The sequence below is a fragment of the Girardinichthys multiradiatus genome, chromosome 22 (assembly GCF_021462225.1).
Source record: "Girardinichthys multiradiatus isolate DD_20200921_A chromosome 22, DD_fGirMul_XY1, whole genome shotgun sequence".
Taxonomy (NCBI): Eukaryota; Metazoa; Chordata; class Actinopteri; order Cyprinodontiformes; family Goodeidae; genus Girardinichthys; species Girardinichthys multiradiatus.
The window spans coordinates 40,614,095-40,636,062 of NC_061814.1; the positions used below are offsets into that span (position 1 = coordinate 40,614,095).

The 21,968-nt window shown below is 40.9% G+C and overlaps 2 protein-coding genes across 3 annotated transcripts in view; one reads left to right on the forward strand and one right to left on the reverse strand.

Moving 5' to 3' along the window:
• The window catches only part of LOC124859228 (regulator of microtubule dynamics protein 2), a 47,151-nt gene extending 37,404 nt beyond the window's left edge, over positions 1-9,747 (forward strand). For both annotated transcript variants that reach the window (XM_047351877.1, XM_047351878.1), the window contains 5 exons: positions 488-586; positions 1,821-1,874; positions 1,958-2,038; positions 3,942-4,046; positions 5,903-9,747. In XM_047351877.1, the coding sequence (XP_047207833.1) occupies positions 488-586; positions 1,821-1,874; positions 1,958-2,038; positions 3,942-3,995 (288 nt within the window). In that variant the 3' untranslated portion in view covers positions 3,996-4,046; positions 5,903-9,747. The remainder of the gene's footprint in view (positions 1-487; positions 587-1,820; positions 1,875-1,957; positions 2,039-3,941; positions 4,047-5,902) is intronic.
• A 6,524-nt stretch (positions 9,748-16,271) lies between these two features.
• LOC124858669 (cytochrome P450 1B1) lies at positions 16,272-21,248 on the reverse strand. The gene is made up of 3 exons (XM_047350797.1): positions 21,061-21,248; positions 19,874-20,884; positions 16,272-18,695 (listed from the first exon to the last, which is right to left on the reverse strand). The coding sequence occupies exons 2-3, from the start codon at positions 20,875-20,877 to the stop codon at positions 18,125-18,127; spliced, it is 1,575 nt and encodes a 524-aa protein (XP_047206753.1). The 5' UTR covers positions 20,878-20,884; positions 21,061-21,248; the 3' UTR covers positions 16,272-18,124.
• Between the last annotated feature and the right edge of the window lie 720 nt (positions 21,249-21,968).

Here is a 21,968-nt window from a genome sequence, read left to right on the forward strand (position 1 = left end):
CTGAGTATAGATATGAGCAGGTTTAGGTTAGTAGCGGTTTTCTTGCAGCTATTTCCTGATATGAAGATCAACACACATGAATGATATGTTCTCAAGTCTTTCCCATTTTAAACAGTGGCTAAAGGCATGTGTATAAGTCGTATCAAAGTGTAACAGGACGTCATGGCTTACTCAAAACCTGACACACAGATTAACTTAAAACAATAATAAAGTTAAATTCATTTAGTAAAATTTATTTATAGGGTCTCAAAAATTGTGCTACACTGAATTTAATCAATAAATCCGGTTCATAGGAATTTTCCCTCCAGTGAATAAATTTCCTAAAATTAAATATCAGATTTCTTTAAAAATATTTTAAGTGTGAAATTATGCCACAGAAGATGCATTTTACCAGGTGTGTCAAGAGTAATAGATCACTCTGTATTTTTATTTGCTCTTTTAAAATCAAAAGTTGTCTTTTAAAACTGGATATTTGATCATTTTCCAGGTTGCTCAGTTGTCATGGATTGAGAGAAAAGTTGCTGCAACACTCTTTGGAGAACCTCCAAGCGCCACGGTTGAAGACGCTCTGAAGAATTTCCTGAAGGTAAACAAGCAAGGCCATGCGCTCTCTGTATGTGTATATATATATATATATATATATATATATATTTATTTTAAACTGTTTGTTTATAAGATACTGAAGGGGATGAGTGAAGCTTTAAGTTATTCCTGAAGGAGATTCTTTACGAGGCTTTATGACAGTCATGGAGGTGATGAAGTGCATCTTTGTGGTTACAACATTCATAATGTAGAGCTGCGCAATAAATTGAATCACAATCGTTGTTGGAAATCACAGAGCACTGCTTGAAAACAATATTTGGTAGGATACTATATTTTAAGCGCCTTGCATTCAAATTCTGCCTTCCAGTAACATATTTGGCCTGTTGGATGCACCTTCTCGGTCCTTGGTACGCACATTTTGATTTTCAGTGGCTGAGCTGCTGAAGCTCACAGAGTGGTGGACATTGTGATTAGGGAAAGAAAAGAGGCAGGAAAATGTGGGTTACTCATAAGTGGCTCAAATAAATGTTCTCAAATAAGGAAAGTTGTTAAGTTTCCAGTGGATCTGTGGTCAGTTTTTTAAAAATGTTTTACTGATTGCATGTTTACCACAGAGCCCTGTTTATCTGGTGCTGCAGTAAAAATGTGCCTCCAGGTCACTCAGCGTTTAAAAGGGTGAGCCGCTCTATCTGTGTTCCCACAGATGCATGCCTCTCTCTGGTGTCTCACCCATCAGTTGGGTTAAATGGGTCTGGCTGCAACATTCCAGTGAAGACCTAGAGGACATCTACTGTTGAGCAGATAAATTCCCTTTACATTATGGTGTAACTCACTAGTTTATGTAAATACCTGCTGCTTCACCTCACGTCCATCAGTGCATCTAATATTCTGATTCCTCCATCAATCAGTGACAGTTTAAATGCTGGTTCGTTTAAAGAAGGTGGGATTGGGGCAGGGCAGGTTTCCATAATTGCACCTGACTAATTATGTAAATCACATCAGTGTGTTTCTTATTGGTTATCCCTGCCCTGTGTACACTGCAACGTTATTTATTTGGTTAAAACTGAAAAGTTTTGTTGTTAAGCATCTCAAGCATCCCCAAGGGGATGCCCTTTGGATAATCTTGCCTTGTTTGAGATGAGTCAGGCGTTTTTGTTTAGCATCTTTACACGCATGAAGCTAACTAAAGTAGCACAGCCATCAGCATTCAGTCAGCCTGCTGCTCAACTTCACTGCCACTGAAATTAACCAGTTTTTCTATTTTGTCTTCAATGCAGGTTGAAGAGATTCATCCCGCTTACTCAAAACTGAACTATGTGTTCCTGGCTAAGGTCAGTATTGGTTTGTGATGGTCTGGTTGATTGTAAACTGGGACCAGCGTTGCCTTTACTGTTTTTGCTCTTTTCTGTGGCAGTGTTATAAAGCTTTGGGGCAGACAGATAAGGCCATGAAGATGTGTGTAGCAGCCTCTTCAATGAACACCGTCTCCAAAGAGGTAGATGCTGTCAGCAGCAAGGCCACATTCACTCAGATAAACAAAACTCATGTTCTTTTACCTAAAACTACAGTGCTGTGCAAACATTTTTACTTTTTTACATTCTGTTAACATTACAACCCAAAACCTCACTGTTTTATTGGGATCTGTGTGATAGACCAAGACAATGTGGTACATAATTGTGAAAGTAAAAGAAAATACATAAACAGTTAAACAGTTTGTTTTTAACAAGTAATATCTGAAATGTGTGGTATGCATTTGTATACAACCCTCCTGCATCAGTTACGGCTGCAAGTCCGTTGGGGGGTGTCTCTACCAGCTTTGCGCATCTAGACACTGAAGTTTTTGCCCATTCTTCTTTACTAAAAGCTCAAGCTCAGTCAGATAGGATGACTTGACATCTGGAAACATAAATTCTTGAAATTCTTAAAGTCTTGCTGAAGATTTTCAGTTGGATTTAGGTCTGGACTTTGACTAGGCCATTCTAACTTATAAATGTGCTTTGACCTAAGCATTCCTTTGTAGCACTGGATGTTTAGGGTGGTTGTCCTGCTGGAAGGTGAACCGTCTAAAGTCTCCTGCAGCCTCTAACAGGTTTTCTTCTAGCATTGAGCCCCACAGACACACATTCTGCTCTTCATAAGAAATCAACAAAGAACAACTTACCGATTATTAAACAGGCTACTACTACTTACTATAACTAGTGCAATTTTATTATTTTACAGGGCTGCACGGTGGCATAGCTGTTGGGTAACAGTGGGTAAATGTTGCCTTGCAGCAAGAAGGTCCTGGGTTCGATTCCCGGCCTGGGGTCTTTCCACATGGAGTTTGCATGTTCTCCCCGTGCATGCGTGGGTTCTTACCGGGTACTCTGGCTTCCTCCCACAGTCCAAAGACATGCCTGTTAAGTTAATTGGTCACTCTAAATTGCCTTTAGGTGTATGAATGAGTGTGTGCATGGTTGTTTGTGTGTTGCCCTGCGATGGACTGGCGACCTGTCCAGGGTGAACCCTGCCTCTCGCCCATAGACTGCTGGAGATAGGCACCAGCTCCCTGCGACCCACTATGGAATAAGCGGTAGAAAATGACTGACTGACTGATGACTATTTATTGCCACTCATAAAGCCAACTGTGGAAAAATAAGAAAAGTAACAAACTGAAAAATAATTTCAGTTTTAGGGGTATGTAAATTCTAGTTTATGATAATTGCGCATCCCTAGCCTTATCTGACCACATGGTTGTTGTGTCTCCTATATGGCTTGTGCCAAACTGCAAACTGGACTTCTTATAGCTTTCTTCCTGCCAGGGGTCCTTTAAGGCAACATTTATGGAGAGCACGACTAACAGTAATCCTATCAACAGACTCTCCCACCTGAGCAGTAGATCTCTGCAGCTCCTACAGACTTGCCATAAGCATCTCAGCTAGTTTGCAGGGGTGCCATATTCTTTCAATCTTGCACAGATGGATTTAACAGTAGACAAATCCTGGGATCATGTTTTAGATCCTAACTCTAAGACCTCTGAAGCCTTCACAGAACAGCTGGATTTATCCTGGGATTAAATTACACACACCTGGACCTGATCTGCTAATTAGGAGACCGCTTAAAGCAATTAGTTGCATCGAATTTTGTTTAGAAGTATCAGAATATAAAGGCCTGAATACATATGCAACATTTTTATTTGTAAAAGGAAATGTTAAAAATCATTTATTATTTTACTTCCGTTTTACACTTATGCACCACTCTGTGTTGGTCTATCACACAAATCCCAACATGACAACATGGGAAAAAGCATAAAGAAGTTAAATGTACGCTTCAGTTAGTGGCATAAAAGTCTAAAATGAGGTAAGAATACACAGTTTGCCTGCTTTCATATTAAATGTAAAATATATTTTTTTATTTAGGATGAAGAAGCACAGAGGGAGCTGGATTTACTCTGCCCGGCACTCGGAGTGTGAACATGTTGAGGAATCATTCTGAAGTTGATCTTACACCCGCTCTATAAATAAGTACAGGTCCTTCTCAAAATTTTAGCATATTGTGATAAAGTTCATTATTTTCCATAATGTCATGATGAAAATTTAACATTCATATATTTTAGATTCATTGCACACTAACTGAACTATTTCAGGTCTTTTATTGTCTTAATACGGATGATTTTGGCATACAGCTCATGAAAACCCAAAATTCCTATCTCACAAAATTAGCATATTTCATCCGACCAATAAAAGAAAAGTGTTTTTAATACAAAAAACGTCAGCCTTCAAATAATCATGTACAGTTATGCACTCAATACTTGGTTGGGAATCCTTTTGCAGAAATGACTGCTTCAATGCGGCGTGGCATGGAGGCAATCAGCCTGTGGCACTGCTGAGGTCTTATGGAGGCCCAGGATGCTTCGATAGCGGCCTTTAGCTCATCCAGAGTGTTGGGTCTTGAGTCTCTCAACGTTCTCTTCACAATATCCCACAGATTCTCTATGGGGTTCAGGTCAGGAGAGTTGGCAGGCCAATTGAGCACAGTGATACCATGGTCAGTAAACCATTTACCAGTGGTTTTGGCACTGTGAGCAGGTGCCAGGTCGTGCTGAAAAATGAAATCTTCATCTCCATAAAGCTTTTCAGCAGATGGAAGCATGAAGTGCTCCAAAATCTCCTGATAGCTAGCTGCATTGACCCTGCCCTTGATAAAACACAGTGGACCAACACCAGCAGCTGACACGGCACCCCAGACCATCACTGACTGTGGGTACTTGACACTGGACTTCTGGCATTTTGGCATTTCCTTCTCCCCAGTCTTCCTCCAGACTCTGGCACCTTGATTTCCGAATGACATGCAGAATTTGCTTTCATCCGAAAAAAGTACTTTGGACCACTGAGCAACAGTCCAGTGCTGCTTCTCTGTAGCCCAGGTCTGGGGAATGCGGCACCTGTAGCCCATTTCCTGCACACGCCTGTGCACGGTGGCTCTGGATGTTTCTACTCCAGACTCAGTCCACTGCTTCCGCAGGTCCCCCAAGGTCTGGAATCGGCCCTTCTCCACAATCTTCCTCAGGGTCCGGTCACCTCTTCTCGTTGTGCAGCGTTTTCTGCCACACTTTTTCCTTCCCACAGACTTCCCACTGAGGTGCCTTGATACAGCACTCTGGGAACAGCCTATTCGTTCAGAAATGTCTTTCTGTGTCTTACCCTCTTGCTTGAGGGTGTCAATAGTGGCCTTCTGGACAGCAGTCAGGTCGGCAGTCTTACCCTTGATTGGGGTTTTGAGTGATGAACCAGGCTGGGAGTTTTAAAGGCCTCAGGAATCTTTTGCAGGTGTTTAGAGTTAACTTGTTGATTCAGATGATTAGGTTCATAGCTCGTTTAGAGACCCTTTTAATAATATGCTAATTTTGTGAGATAGGAATTTTGGGTTTTCATGAGCTGTATGCCAAAATCATCCGTATTAAGACAATAAAAGACCTGAAATATTTCAGTTAGTGTGCAATGAATCTAAAATATATGAATGTAAAATTTTCATCATGACATTATGGAAAATAATGAACTTTATCACAATATGCTAATATTTTGAGAAGGACCTGTAGATGTATATAAGCAGAGGAAGATGGTGGGTGAAGATGTCTGTTTGATTCACTCTGTGAGTGTAACCACGGTATATAATCATCAGTAGGACCTTTCTGTTTTTAGACCTATGTTTTAATCTAAAGGTTAATCCTCGCTTCTAATCATGAAAAACAAACTTTATATCAGTCAGATACTTTCTGAATGTTGTCACAATGTAAGTTGGTTGATATACGGTGTGGTTATGTATGGTAGATCTACCATATTTTACCTTTTACTTTCTGATTTTTTTGTACATGCTCCAGGCTTTAGACAGTTGGGCACTTCGATGAAACATAAACCTCTGGTGTGAAAGGTCTGGGGCTGGTGGTACATGCATGAAATCACCTTCAGTTTCCACCTGTGCTCAGAGTAACAGGTGAGAAGCAGTCCACACAGTTTGAGCCAAATCTAACCGTTTACAGGCAGTAGTAACAGGTATCAACAAGGCTTTTCCCTGGAAACAAAAATGAATCTGAACGCTCCTGTTGGACTGCAGTTGGCGTTAGTCCTGTCACTCAAATCAGGAGTGAGCTGAAGCCAATCCTCACCTGGACATGTGGTGAAACAAAATAAACCTTTCTCACATTAAAAAGTCATCCGTAACAGGATCACAGCACTGAACCAGAGACACACCGAGCCAGTTGTACTAACAAGTCTCTCTCTATTTAAATCTTCCTAAAGGTTGCACCAAATGTGGATACTTTATAAAGAATCATTCAGCCTGCATTGTGCTTACCTCTGCTGACTGTTGCAGCTCTGTAGCTCCCTTTGGCAAGCTTACTTTGGCATTAAACACTGTGTTTTTATCATTCAAAAGCAGTGAATGTGCCGGTATAAGATTCTCACACTAATTCAACCGGTCTTCATTCAAAGAGCACTTTTCTTTCACATGGCAACACAATGTGCCTGAGCTGAGCTAAGCAGGGCCTGCATTCGGCTGCTTATCAGACTATTTATAACAACATTAATGATGGCTGGGATTCCTTTAGTTTCCATCCCTGGGAAAAATGTAGCTTCCTTCTTTCAGGCTGCAGACTGGCAGTGCTCAGCAATGTATGCAGGTTGGGCAGCACTGTCTATGCATCTTATTAGAAAGGACTTTCAATTGCATGAGCAGTGGAACAAAGATCATGCATATAAAGCTTCCTGCTTTATGCTTGTTAAAGTTGTTTAAGAGCTTCGCCCGAGAATACAACAGATGGACGGTCAAACATGTTCAGGAAGAGATGCTGTAATGACTTAGCTTAGACTCTAATGACTGTTATTATAGAACCAGTTAGAAAGTTCTCCTCGCTCCAGCCCATGTCCAGAACTGGAACCACCTTATTGAAAAATGAGAATGCTTAAGAGATACTATTTACTACGTTAAAAATATTCAATCCACAGTGAAGCAGATGACTATTTCCCCTCGGGGATCAATAAAGTATCTTTGAATTGAATTAATGATTGTCCTGAAGTGTTGAGCATCTGACAACAATACAAATATGAACCTGGTACTCATCCTACTGGAAAAGGAAATGGACTTGATAAACATAGTGGACAAACACCAGCAAGTGAAATGGCTCCCCAAATCCTCACTGCCTGTGCAAACTTCACACTGGACCTGAAACAACTCGGATTTGGCCTATTTTGCCCATGTCCTGTATGCGTCTCTGTGGGGTTGCTCTTGGAGCTCTGTTTCTAGCTGCGGTCTATGTCTTGTGAATTTTCCCCAGACTCTTAAATGAGTTTTTCTTCACAAATCTATCAATGATGCATTTTAAGGGTTGCTTTTAGGCGTTATTCTCCCATAGGTTTTTCTTCCACTAAACTTTCCATTATTGTGCATGTATACAGTTTCTTTAGCTGTGACTTTTCTGGCCAACCCTCCTCTTGAAGGCTGTTCGTGACTGTCTGCTGGAAAACTGTCTAGTCAGCAGTTTTTCCTATGGTTACATTGCCCATAACAAACCATTTCTGTATTAAAACTCTTTTGTTTCAATGGTCTTAGTCATGTTAAAATTTTATTTGAAACAAAATTTCGTGTTTTCATTAGCTATAAGCCATATCATCAGAATGATGGTATGGTTTGGCATCCGTCCTTTGGACATATTCCTCTGTGACCTCCCTTTTTTGTTTTTTTTAGCATCAGAACATAAAACGTCCAACGGCTCTGGGTGCAGCGATGTCTTAACTCTGCACCTTTTTAACCTCAATCTACCTTGAATTCTCATTCTGAAAGCCACACACCTGAGTTAAAGTGAACTCTCTCATGTTCTCCAGCCACTTAGAAACTGAAATTACTTCATCTTTATGGAGGTGGCGGTTAAGGATGGGGAAAAACTGTCCTAGGATCTGTGGGAAAAAACATCTGTGAATCATCTGATTTACATATTTTTTCTTGAAGCAAACATGAAGTCAAGCATTCTTCAATCTATTGTTCTTAAAGAGTTTTTTTTTTTTTAATGTTCTCAATCATTAGGATGTTTTTATTTTCATATAAAGATGAAGATCATTACACTACATTGTATGGATAAAGTTTGAAATGATGCTGCTTTGAAAGTCAGCTAAGCTGTAGCTTACAGGTAATGTAAAGAAGGTGTTACAAAAACTTAATTTTCAGGGTATTTCGTTGTGGCGAAGGAAAATAACTTGTTGGTGGTTTGTTGCTCCTGTTAATTTGAATGTATGTTTGAATGTTTCATCTTTCTCCTGATATTATTCATTCCTGAATGTTGTCTTTATATTTAATCTCAGTCTGATGCACAGTAGATCTACGGCACCCCCCAGACATCTTGGCACCCCCAGCTAACCTATAAAACAGATTATTAAGAATTCATATTTGGGCGATAGATGTGGAAGAACTACATCTATCGCCCAGGCCCATAGAATGACAGATCCTGCACCGTACTTTACAGTAAGCATGAAATGTGTTTCCACATATTCATCTTTTGTTTCACGCAAACTCTACCTGGAGCCTGTGCTGCAGAAAAGCTCCAAAACCTTAGTTTCATCTGACCAAAGCACACAGGTCCAGTTAAATTCGTAGCAGCATCTGGGAAACTCCATACCTTTTTGTTAGTGATGGTGGACCAAAAAAGGATTTTCTTGGGAGTTTTTACATGTATATAGATGGCAACTAATGGTTGTTGGCAAATTAAACCTGGAACTTTACCCTGTCTTGTTTCTCGCTGATCCAGTTGTTTTAAGCGTTTTAATTATGGTTCAGATGAAAGATTTTGTCAAATTTAGGTGAGCAGCCTTTTTATGACCTAACTGAATGGCCTGCTCTCTTGTCTTTCCCATTTTGAAGGGTGAACAATAGAAATGTGCTTCTGATTGTGCTACAGATTACTGATTAAAAGATCGTAAACGTATCAACTTAACACATGCATTTAAATAAATTAAGGATTGCTTAAATAAATTCTCAGCATTATAATAATGCTATAATTACTGATTACATTTATTTAAATGTATTATTTCTAAACAATAAAATACTAAATATTGCATAATAAAAAGCTTTTTATTAATATTATGTTTTGTTTATGTTATTGTTTATATATATAAATATATATATGTATTTTCTAGACAGAGGGTTTTTTCTACACTACAAAAATATTCACAAACTGAAGTTAAACTTTTACCCATATTTTTTTACTACTTAATTATGCAACTGTAATAAAACCCTAATTTAATTTTGAAGCTCTTTTTCAGGGGTGCCAGTATGCGCGGAGAGCGTTCGGTCAATCATGCATATCCTTTCAAAGCTTTTTTTCTACGTGTGTTTTTTTATTATGTAAATAAAAATTTCAGGAGCTGAATTTTTTTTTTGTCACATATCAGATTTTATTTTACTATTTAAATGTCTATGAATGATTCCGAGTGAAATTTTATTCAGTTATGTCAAGACTGATTGAGATGAAACTGCAGCTTAATGCGGTGTGTACTGAAAGGTTTACAGTACTGGAATGTTTAAGTAAATCTATGAAATACTGACTGGAGGTATAATTTACCTGCCTTGTTTGTGTTCTCAAGTTTTATTGCTGTTTATAAGAAATCACCTCTGGCAACATGTTGTATAATCTCCAACGTATAATTAAAGCACACTGTGATTGTTTTTAATATTAAACTGAATTGATCCTTATCCAAAATCATCTGGGAGTAACAAGTAGGCTCCTGCCAGGGGGGATGGGGGTGAAAGCTTTAATTCATCCCTTCACTTCACTCTGAACATTGTGTGCCAGGACACAGTGGGGAATTTATTACTGTATTAGATTCAGGCCAACCTCCCACTGGTCTAGTCATGTTTCATCTGTTTTTCTCTGCAGAGCCGCTCTAAATAGGTGTTTCCAAAATCAGCGCAGGTGTTTGTTTATACAGTAATGGAAACTTCACCTTTGCTGGCTGTTTTTATAAGCCTCCTGCGCACTTTAATCAAACACCTCGGTCGAGACAGCTGCACAAACCATTTGCACACATGAGGGCCAGTTGTTGCAAAAGAGTTCAGGAGCTGCACGTTTCCCCCTTCTGTCTGCTGCCCACCATTAAAGATTTGTATCGCATTTTGTCTGTTGCAGCACAACATTTTATTGAGGGGAATGGCTGGCTGCCACGTTTGATTGTAAAACAGGTTTGAGTTTGTCATGCAGTTAGGTTTGATATGAGGATTATTTAAAGACGCTACCGTTCAAAAAAGCATGAATTGGTTTTCTGGGGTTTTAATGTTCTTATTTTCTTTAATGATTTGTTTTTTGCAACACTAGTCACCTTTATTTTCCCATTTCTTGAAAGTAGGCAGACAGGAAATGGGGTGAAGACGGGGAAGCACAAGCCGCCTTGGCCGACACTTGAACCAGGGGACAGCTGGGTCGAGGGCCAAAGCTCTATCGCTGCGCCCGGCTTTAATGCCTTTCAAAGAAGCTAATATTGGGTGCACTATTTAAAATGTATTGTAAATGTTTCTCAGATTTGCCCCTACCATTGCCCGGAGGTTTGTCTCCCAGCACAGTCTCAGGAGCGGGGAGGAGATTCCAGGAGACAGGTAGTTACTCTGTCCTTAACCCACCAGCAGGACCGGTATCTGCTCCTTTGTGCAAAGAGGAACGGGATGAGTACTGCCAGAGCCGTACAAAGTGACCTCCAACGTTGTTCAGCGTGATCGGTTTGGTGGTGGGTCAGTGATGGTCTGGGGAGACATATCCATGGAGGGATGCATAGACCTTTACAGTATAAATGTTGGCACCCTGACTGTCTTTAGGTATCGGGATGAAATCCTTAGACACGACTTTAGACCCTTCCCTGGTGCATGATAATGCCTGCCCTCATGTGGTCAGAATATGCAGGCATTGATTGCCCCCCACACTCCTCTAATCTAAATCCTATACAACATTTCTGGGACATCATGTTTAGGTCCATCCGACACCACCAGGTTGCACCTCAGACCGTCCAGGAACTCAGTGCTGCCCTGATCAGGATTCTGGAGGATGTAGCCCAGGACACCATTCGTCTTCTTATAAGGAGCATGCTCCTTAAAATGCCCTTTTCCAATTCTGTTGAAAATTTGTGGACTATGTTAAAAAGCTGGGTACGTATCTAGACACTAATTTTAAATGAACCAGGGTGTGTGGTGCATCTACACTCACTTTATTAAGTACACCTGTCCAACTGCTTGTTAACACAAATTTCTAATCAGCCAATCACATGGCAGCAACTCAATGCATTTAGGCATGTAGACATGGTCAAGATGATCTGCTGCAGTTCAAACCGAGCATCAGAATGGGGAAGAAAGGTGATTTAAGTGACTTTGAACGTGGCATGGTTGTTGGTGCCAGACGGGCTGGTCTGAGTATTTCAGAAAATGCTGATCAATGAGTTCACTGGACTCAAATGACCTCCACAGTCACCAGATCTCAGTCCAATAGAGCACCTTTGGGATGTGGTGGAACGGGAGATTCACATCATGGATGCAGCCGACAAATCTGCAGCATCTGTGTGATGCTATCATGTCAATATGGACCAAACTCTCTGAGGAATGTTTCCAGTACATTGTTGAATCTATGCCACGAAGGATTAAGGCAGTTCTGAAGGCAAAAGGGGGTCCAACCCGGTACTAGCAAGGTGTACCTTATAAAGTTGCCGGTGAGTGTATATCTATGACTTTATATGCATAATTATGAGCCTGTGTGAATTACAGAAAGTCCACAATGAATTTGAGTATTTGCACCCAGTTCTGTTTTTTTTTTTAAATCCTTGCAGCTTATTGTTGTCACCCTGAGAATAGAACACAGCAAATAAAATAGAAGACTGAGTTGATGACAGTATTGCTCATAACGAGTGTATTCATGTTTTGATCATAACATGCCTGCCTTGGACTTGACCCAAAGTCAACCCCTTTGCACAACTTTGGACTATTTCTGGCTAAACCAGATGTTTGCTCAGGTCTCACCTAAAATAATCCCAGTCTCAGCCCTGCTGTGGGATTTCTCAGCCTCTGTCAGCCTGTCTGAATACCACAACCTTATCATTCATACTCTGCATGTTCCCACATTCATAACGTAGGTTGAGCTTTGTTGAAGTTACACAACTTGCAAGTGTTTTATCTTCAGACAGTACAGGATGCAAGCGTTTAGCAGAGTCTCATGCTAATCTGGCTAATGCAGTCCTGACAGATTTAAGCTGTAATGACATAGGATCTGCCTCATAGCCAATTCAATGCAATATATCAGGTTGCTCTGCAACATACCGCCACAAAATGGCCCTTTTATGATGTCCACAGACTTGGAACATGCACCTGCTTTGCAGAGAAAGGCTTGGCATTTTCTCTGTGATTTTAATATATTTGTTTTATTTTGGCTGGGCTGTTATTGCTTCTTTCTGTTTTTGTTCTTTCAGCCTACAGTGCCTTGCAAACGCATTCACTCACCTTTTACAAGCATCCGTGCATTTTGTCACATTTCAACCAAAAACTGCTGTGTATTTTATCATGATATTATGTAACAAACCAACATGAGGTAATGTAAAATTATTTATATATATCTCTATCTATTTCTATAAATGGTAAATGACCTGAACTTGTATAGCACGTTATCAATCATTCACCCATTCATACTCGGTAAGCAAGTTGGGTCAAGTGTCTTTCTCAAGGACAAAACGACTGAGAAAGACAGAGCACAGGTTCGAACCAGCAACCCACCGGTTACAGAACGAACTCCTAACACCCCTATAGATATATAGAGATATCTATATCGATATCTATATATAAAAAGACACCACTTGCTTTTGATAAATTCCTTTTTATGTTTCTAAAGGGATTAATATTACACTAGATCAATTTTCAAAATAATATAAAGCAGCCTTCAGCGATGATTTAGCATGCTGAAGCAAATGTTTAAAGATAATTGTTTATGAAAGTGAATAGATTAAAAGATTATCATTAAATGTTTATGTGGTAATTACAGCCTAAGGACAAACGGTACAGATTTGGATCCCTAACCTATAGAGAGGCAGGGTTAGAGGTGACCTTGATGCCATGAATTTAATAAGAAAACATTTATTTTAGTCAGAGGCTTGACTTGGGCTTGGCCCTCCATGACTTGAGACTTGGACTATGAAGAAATAACTTGTGAGCATCTCTGCTAAACGCCCCCCCCCCCCCCCCCCCCCCCCCCCCCCCCCCCATCCCGAGGTTTGCAACAAAACATTTAAACTGCCTCTGACTCTTGATCTGCTTTTAGATCCACTAGTCTAGCTTTTGACAATCACATAAAATCCTAAATCAAACATACAGTTTTTTGGTTGAAACATGACAAAAAACTGAAAAATGTAAAGGGGTTGGAATACTTTTACATCTACTGTGAAATTTGGACTTGGACAAATTATAATCTGGCATTGCAGTTTGACTAAAGAAAACAGTGTTTTCACTCCCATTCATAAAGCTTTTGTTTGGAGCACGGCCACACGTTACTCCAGGGACTGTTTAGTCTTGGAAATTAAGTTTGTGTTTGTAAAGGAAGGGAAAAAAAGGGAGCGGGTCACTCGTATCAGCACCCATCTACTGTCTGGTTCTGTCACGCTCTGGTTAATTGGCAGCAACATGCCTCACTTTGGACAAGTACAGGATGTTCTGGCAGGCTGAGGAAAAAAAGGCTCTACAGGCAGAGGAATCATAGAATCTCTTCTATTGTTGTTCCCACCTGACCATCAGTGCTTGGAGAGCATCAAACATCATGCTGGTTTCTAGCTTTTTCACCTTCAACCTGTTCATGCATAGAAAATTTAAAACACATCAGAATACAGTGGCTTGTAAAATTATTCATACTCCTTGAACCTTTCCACATATTGTCACATTACAACCACAAACATAAATATATTTTTTCAGAATTTTATGTGAAAGACCAACACATAGTGCTATACAATTGTGAAGTGGCAAGAAAATTATACATGATTTCAAACATTTTTTACAAATAAAAACTGAAAAGTGTAGTGTGCAAATGTATTCAGCCCCCTTTACTCTGAGTTCAACCAGTTGCCTTCAGAAGTTGCCTGATCATTGCTAAAGACTAAAGAGAGTCCACCAGTGTGTAATCTTACCTCAGTACAAATACAACTGCTCTGTGACATCCTCAGAGGTTGGTTAACAGAATATTCGGGAGCAAACAGCGTTTTGAAGTCCAAGGAACACACCAGACAGGTCAGGGATAAAGTTGTGGAGAAGTTTAAAGCAGGCTCAGGCTATAAACAGATTTCCAAGCTTTGAACATTTCATGGAGTACTGGTCAATCCATCATCTGGAAATAAAGAGCATGGCACAACTGTAAACCTACCAAGACAAGGCCGTCCACCTAAACTTACAGACTGAACAAGGAGAGCGCTGATGATGAACTGCAGAGATCCACAGCTCAGGTGGGAAATCTGTCCGCAGGACAACTATTAGTTGTGCTTTGAACAAATGTGGTCTTTATGGAAGAGTGGCAAGAAGAAAGCCATTGTTAAAAGAAAACCATCAGAAGTTTGCCAGAAGCCATGTTGGGGACACAGAAGGTGCTTTGGTCAGATGAGACCAAAATTGAACATTTTAGCCAAAATGCTAAACACTATGTGTGGCGGAGAACTAACACTGCACATCACTCTGAACACACCATCCCCGCTGTCAAATAAGGTGGTGGCAGCATCATGCTCTGGGGCTGCTTCTCTTCAGCAGGGACAAGGAAGGTGGTCAGAATTGATGGGAAGATGGATGGACCCAAATGCAGGACAATCTTGGAAGAAGACCTGTTGGAGTTTGCAAAAGACTTGAGACTGCGGCAGAGGTTCACCTTCCAGCAGGACAACAACCCTAAACATAAAGCCAAGGTTACCATGGAATGGTTTAAAACAAAACATAGTCATGTGTTAGAATGGCCCAGTCAAAGTCCAGACCTAAACCCAATTGAGAATCTGTGGCAAGATCTAAAAACTGCTGTTCACAAACGCTCTCCATCTAATCTGACTGAGCTTGAGCTGTTTTGTAAAGAAAAATGTGCAATGTATATTCTATTTATTTTGCATTTCTAGTAAGTTTAATGTAGCTTTGGAACCAATTTTTCTCTAATATCTTGTTGATTTGATTAAAAATCATCTGGCAATGAAATACATAGATTCATTTCCATTAGGATTTAGAGTTACCTAATATTGTAATACTGAAAAAAATCAGACTAACTAAAACACTTCATATCGACAAACCACTTATGTTTATGCTTTTGAACAGTATTAATGGTACCTTCTAACTGTACTTCGAAGTCAGAAAATTACAAACTAACTTTTGAGGCAATTTGAACAAGGCGTTAAAATGGGATTTGGCCTTAAGTGACGGCTTGCTCCGTTTGTGCTCAGCGTTGTTGTTGTCTCAAGCAGCATGTAGCGACAAAAGCAGTGGCGCAGGTCCTGTCAGCAGGGTCGTGTTCCTTTTCTTGTTCTGCCTCATAAATTCATTGAACTCTTTGGTCCAGCACCCTGAACGTAATCATGACCTTGGCAACGAAACTAATTAGTGTTGTTTATTATCCTATGCACCAATTGCAAGGAACATCATCCATGAAACATACTGGGCCTAATTTAAAAATGTACTCGTACTCGTCGTCTTCCGCTTATCCGGGACCGGGTCGTGGGGACAGCAGACTCAGCAGAGACGCCCAGACGTCCCTCTCCCCAGACACCTCCTCCAGCTCCTCCGGGGGGAGCCCAAGGCGTTCCCAGGCCAGCCGAGAGACATAGTCCCTCCAGCGTGTCCTGGGCCGTCCCCTGGGCTTCCTCCCGGTGGGACGTGCCTGGAACACCTCCCGAGGAAGGCGTCCAGGAGGCATCCGGTATAGATGCCCGAGCCACCTCAACATCATGTCACACACCTCTCGATGTGGAGGAGCAGCGGCTCTACTCCGAGCCCCTCCCGGATGGCCGAGCTCCTCACCCTATCTCTAAGGGAGTGCCCGGCCACCCTACGGAGGAAGCTCATTTCAGCCGCTTGTATTTAAAAATGTTTAAATGCAAAATTCTGCTTCCAAAATTTTAGGCTTTTGACTTTCTTCATCCTGTGACTTTTCTCGTTCTGTTTTGTGCACCACATGACTGTAATGAAATGGTGTTTCCAGGGGTCCAGACAAAAGAATTGTACCAAACTACAGACGGATAAAACATTTTATTAATTTTTTTTTTTTACAATAAAAAAGGTATTTCTGATAGTTGAGTGAAAATTTGAGCTTGCATGCAATAAACCAGACATGTAAATATTGAAATTTTGAAGTTACATTGAAGATTGACATAAATAATAAGCAATGAAGAGATGATATAACAAACATGGACCAGTTTCCAGTATCACAGCTTTAGAAAACTCAACATATCCATCATACAGTTTCAACAAGGGAATGCCCTTTTATTAAGATTGTGCAATCTGTAGAGTAATGCAGCGCTGCCCTTCCCATCCCCACCTTTTTCTGCACACTGTCAGTCAGCTGGCTGAAAGAAAGCTACTACACTTTTTACTCTAATACGATCATTCGATCATGTCAAACATTTTTGTTTTACGTTAAGTTTTAGGTGGGAATCTCTTACTGGCCCATGCCTAAATTGTACGGCCTTGACCTAAACAAGTGAGTAATCATCTAAATAACACTGCTCTAACATCTGTTTACATGCGTAGGGCGCCTTTTATAACAGCATCCGTAAAAGGTTGCAGAATATATTGGACTTTTAAAAGCATTTAAGATTAAATAGTATTCAACTTAAGCATCTAAGTGTTTTTTTTTTTCCTGAGTAATATACTTTCACTATAATATATTAATTTACACATAACTACTAAATATTTTGTCAGTAGAGCTGAAGCTTATTAAGAGCTAGAAGAGCTTATTCACCTGTACCTTGGTTCCTCAGACCGTGGCATTGTTACTATAATCACATGAGGAGTCTGACTGCAGTTTGCAGCATCACGCTTTTGAAGATAGATGCAAGAGAAAATTGTTTAAGAAAGTAAAAGTTTCTTTTCCCCTGGTCACTGGGAAGAACAGCAACAAAACATGGCTTCAGCATACAATTAGTCTTTTTCAGTAGCAGTACAGACTTTGCAAGGATACATTATACAGCAGCTTTTTATTTTGGATCAGAGCTTCATTGCTTTGTGTCCTTTTCCAGACAGTTGTCTGGTAATAAAGCAGCTGACTGCAGTCCTCCACTCTGATGAATCAAAAGATCGTAAGTAATTGAGATGTGGCACGTCTGACTAATGTTGTACGTGGGTGGGCGCTCTGCACCATCTCTCCTGTGAAACAGATGTCCCATTGCTTTCTGTCTTGTACAAAGGACAGACCCTGAGAGGTCAGGTAAGAAATTTAGATACAGACCCTGTTATTGGCAAAGATGTGTCTTCAGCCTTAAAATAAATGTACATTTTATTGCAGCAGCATAATTTTGTTTTTTAATAAATCCTTCCTTTAGTTTGACCACAATTCTGCATTAAGGAAGAATTGGTTTTTAATTGAAATCATCAAATAAATCACCTGTAAAATGAATGAAGTGAAGATTTTTGAAGTTTATAACATAAGTTGGAGAGAGTTTGTAGAGTCTTCTTATCCCTGGGGTGCAAATATGTGAAACAAAGGTCCATTTCTCCTAGCCAATCTTCAAAACAGGAAAGACAAGAAAACATGACCTTCACAAGTAAGCCACATGCTTCTTTCAAACCCCCTGGAAATCTTGTTAGAGTGCATTGCATAATCTTTTCAAAGTCAGGCGATTTTAAATAACGATTTGGTGGATTGAAAATTGGTCTTAATTGGGTCATTTAGTAGGATGATGCTCCAACACAATTGGCCAAATGAACACAGAAATCAGCATTCTGATTACCAGAGGTGTTAACAGATTTGTCTGCGTCTGTATATCTACTGTATATACAGGCACAAAGCACAGCTCTGGTCCCTCCAATATTCTTCATTTTCTGAGGCCTTTGACCTTTTACTTTAGTCTTATGAACGCTGGTCTCACGCTGGCTGAGAGATGGCTGCATCCAACCGAGTCATATCTTCCCGCAGAGACACTGCTATGGAGTAATTGTGCGGTTTCAGAGTCAGGCCGTACTTGTAGTCCAGGGTTACCGTCTTCACCGGGTCAGTGGTGATCTTGCACTGGTGCGCCAGCAGAGCCGTGAAGAGAAAAAGCTGCATCTTGGAGAGCTCCTCGCCAATACACCGCCGCCGTCCCAAAGAAAAGATGAGTACGCTGCTGGTCAGGTCTTTGTTCAGTGCCCCCTGGGGGTCCAGGAAGCGCTCTGGGTCAAAGGACTCCGGGTTGGACCACATTGCCGGGTCATGGTTGATGGACCATTGGTTTATGAAGATGACGGTGTTCTTTGGCACGGTGTAGCCCATGATGGAGGTGTCTGTGAGAGTGGAGTGGGGGATGGTGAGGGGAACAAAGCTTGTGAAGCGCATGATCTCGTAGAGGAAGGCCATGACGTATGGCAGCCGAGGCTGGTCTTCAATGGAAGGGAGACGGTCCTGATCCACAACTCTGTCCACCTCCAGCTGAAGACGTGCTTGAATCTCAGGATACCTAAAGTCAAAGGGGAGACATCAGAGAAATTAAACCCTTTTTCCAAAACCTCATCCACTTCACATGACTGTGCAAAAGTTGTTCCAATAACCAACGTTCCCTGCACATTTGGACACAAGCATAACAGAGGACTTTATTTGAGGAAAATAGCTGAGGATCACAGAAACACGCTAGCAGTCACTCGCTGTAAAGTGCTGACTGTGGAAGTCATTCACTTTCACTGGTGTCCAGTTAAACTTCTTTATGTCGCTCCCAGTATCTGTCTATGCCTCAGCTCCCCCACAAAGCTGTTACATAACACACATGCCATGGAACTTCCTCATAACTTCACAGTGTTAACACAATGCTGGGAGCATTGTTTTGTAATCAGTAGTGCCAGCCTTTATTGACCAAAGTCTGAAATTTCATTGAACAGACGTAAAACAAAAAGACAATGCCCTCTGTCTAAACAAAGTGGTTGAAAACTGAGGTGAAAAGAAGTCTGCTGATGTCTAAATGTGGTTAAAATGTGGTTAGGATTTAAAAAATTGACAAATCAAGCCTGATTTTAAATGACATGACCTGAAACCATGCAGATGCTGGTCTAAAGTTTGGAGGATCTAAAGCACATGTAATTTAACTGATTCAAAAGATTTGCTTACTTCATGGTTGGGATTGATTAAATTACCTAACCAAGCCTGACTTTCAGGGGGTTTTCTTAGGCTAAATTTGGACTGGCCAACCCTGACTACCCATAGAAAAACTGCCAGTGGACGTCCAGTGTTTGAAACATCTAAAGAAATCAAATATCACTGATCACTGAGCTGCTTACTTGGAAGTCAGGGCTTGTCAAACGAACAAGCCAAGTTTGACAAGCCATGGAAAAGGTGTCAATGCATATGTTTGGTGGATTTAAAATATTTAAACTGGCATTTAATGGTTACCCAAATGGGTTAACCCAGCCTACTGTTTAATGCTTCTAGTGTAAGGAGGATCTACAATATATTTAATAAAAGGGATTTTAAACAGCTGCTTACTTAGCTGTTGGGGTTTATAAAATGGACTAACCAAGCTGGACTTTCAGATTCTTTGTTTGTGCTAAATTTTGGTCAACAAACCTTAAATAGCCATAGAAAAGTAATGGAAATGTTTGGAGGAAATAAAATACTTTTAGTGAAACTGATTCAAGAGTTGCTTACTTGACAAGGATGAGGATTATCCACTGCAAAGCAGTAGACAGGGTGTCCTGGCTGGCTCCAAATATGTCCCCGATTGTGGGGGTCACATAGTCCTCTCCAGATTGGAGTCCTGAACCTTCTCTGAGTTGCTCCAGAGCCACTATGAAAGCATCTGTTATGTCCCTAATGGCGCTCGACTCGATTGTTTTCCTGTGCTCCGTGACTTTATCTCGGATGAACCTCCCAAAGTCCCGGTTGAGTTGCTTGAAGTCCTCAAATATGGTTTTTATGGGGTTGGGAAAGTATTGGAGCCAGGGCATCACGTCCACGATGCTCCCCGCTCCCACGGTCTGTGTGAACTTGTCGTTCCTGCCCACCACCTCCCTGAACTCCGCATCCTCGTAGGAGTACCTCTTCCCGAAGCACACCGCGCTCATGATGTTGGCCGTGGACACCACCAGGTAGGTCATGGGCTGGAAGTACTGCTCCTCCCGCGTTTTGGCCAGGAACAGCCGCAGCAGCTCCTGAAACTCGCAGAGGACGTGCTGTTCGAACGTCCTCTTGGTCTCCGGGCTCCCGGTGGAGAACATGCGCACGGTGTAGTGGGCCACTTTGCGGTGCGTCCTCCACGTGTCCGTGACGGTGCCGAACGCCATGCTCTGACCGTCAGAGACGTACCTGAAAGAGGTGAAGTCCGGTCTACCGGCGAAGTCCAGACCCTGCTTAATGAGCGCCTGTCTGATGGCGTCCCCGTTCAGCACCACCACCGCCCTGCTGCCCAGCTGGATCTGGAACACGCTGCCGTATTTTCTCACCATGCGAGCAAAGTACAGGTGCGGCGCGCTGCCGAGCTGCGCGGCGTTCCCGATGACGGGCCAGGCGAAGGGCCCCGGCAGGCCGGGGACGGACCCCCGCTGCCGGACCCAAAGCCACAGGGAGAGCAGCAGAGACAGACATGCCACTAACAGAGCTCTGGGAGTTAAAGTGTTAACTGTGGTCATATACTCTGGAGTCATATCCATCATGCAGATCCTGCGAGAATAAAATAATGAGGTCATTACTAATAATAACAGTCTGATCTAATTCATAAAGAAAATAAAAACAAGTCAAATGGTTCATCAAAAACATCCATGCGGTTTATATTTTCAATAAATAAATAAAAATTTTCAAAAATGTAAAACAATGAAATCTGCTTCTTTATTTTTTACCTGAAAAAAACCAGATGATTACTCTACATCTGTGCTTTGAGACTAACTTAAAGTCCTGCGGAGCGTCTGCAGCCTGCTGACCATCCACAGACATCCAGCTGCGTGCTTTACGTCCGCAGCTTTAAAGCCTGCAGAGCACCGCATCAGGTCTTTTATCTGCAAACGGCTGCAGCATCTCGGCCCGTAAGCGGCTCTGCTACAACAGGTTTGTTGCAGAGGGGGAGGGGGGTCACCCATCCTCCCCCTCTCCTCCCATCATCACCTCCTCCATTACCTTCTCTCTGACTGCCGTGTGCCAGCCTTTCTCTTCCCCTTCCCTGCCCTCCCTCCTCAGGCTTCTCACAAGCAGCAGACGTAATTATTCCAGCTGTAATCATCTGATCTCGGCACAAAGCTGTGCTCAACATATTAAGATTACAGTTGTTATGATCTGTATTATTATTATGATTATTATTATTATGGTAGACGAAGAGATTATCATCAGTATGTAAGCAATAAAATAGGATACATTAAAATATGACATAATAATTGCAATAATAGTAATAAATTATTACTATTGTTAGTATGCAGCATTTCGTATTTTGTTGTTTAAAAATAATACAGTTAACTAAGCTTAATCAATCATAAGTATTCTTTTTGTTATTATTATTAATTATTAGTAGTAGTTGTATTATTATTATGTTGGACGAGGATTTTATTCCTCGTCCAGCGTTATAGTATTGAAAGTAATAAAATATGATAAATTCCAATATTACATAATAATAGTATTAATAAACATAATTAAACAAAATTGCTATGCAATATTTAGCATGTTATTATTTAGGAATAATAATACATCACAATAAAATACATTTAAATAAATTAAATCAATCATAAGTAGAGCATTTTAATTGTTATTATTTTTAAAA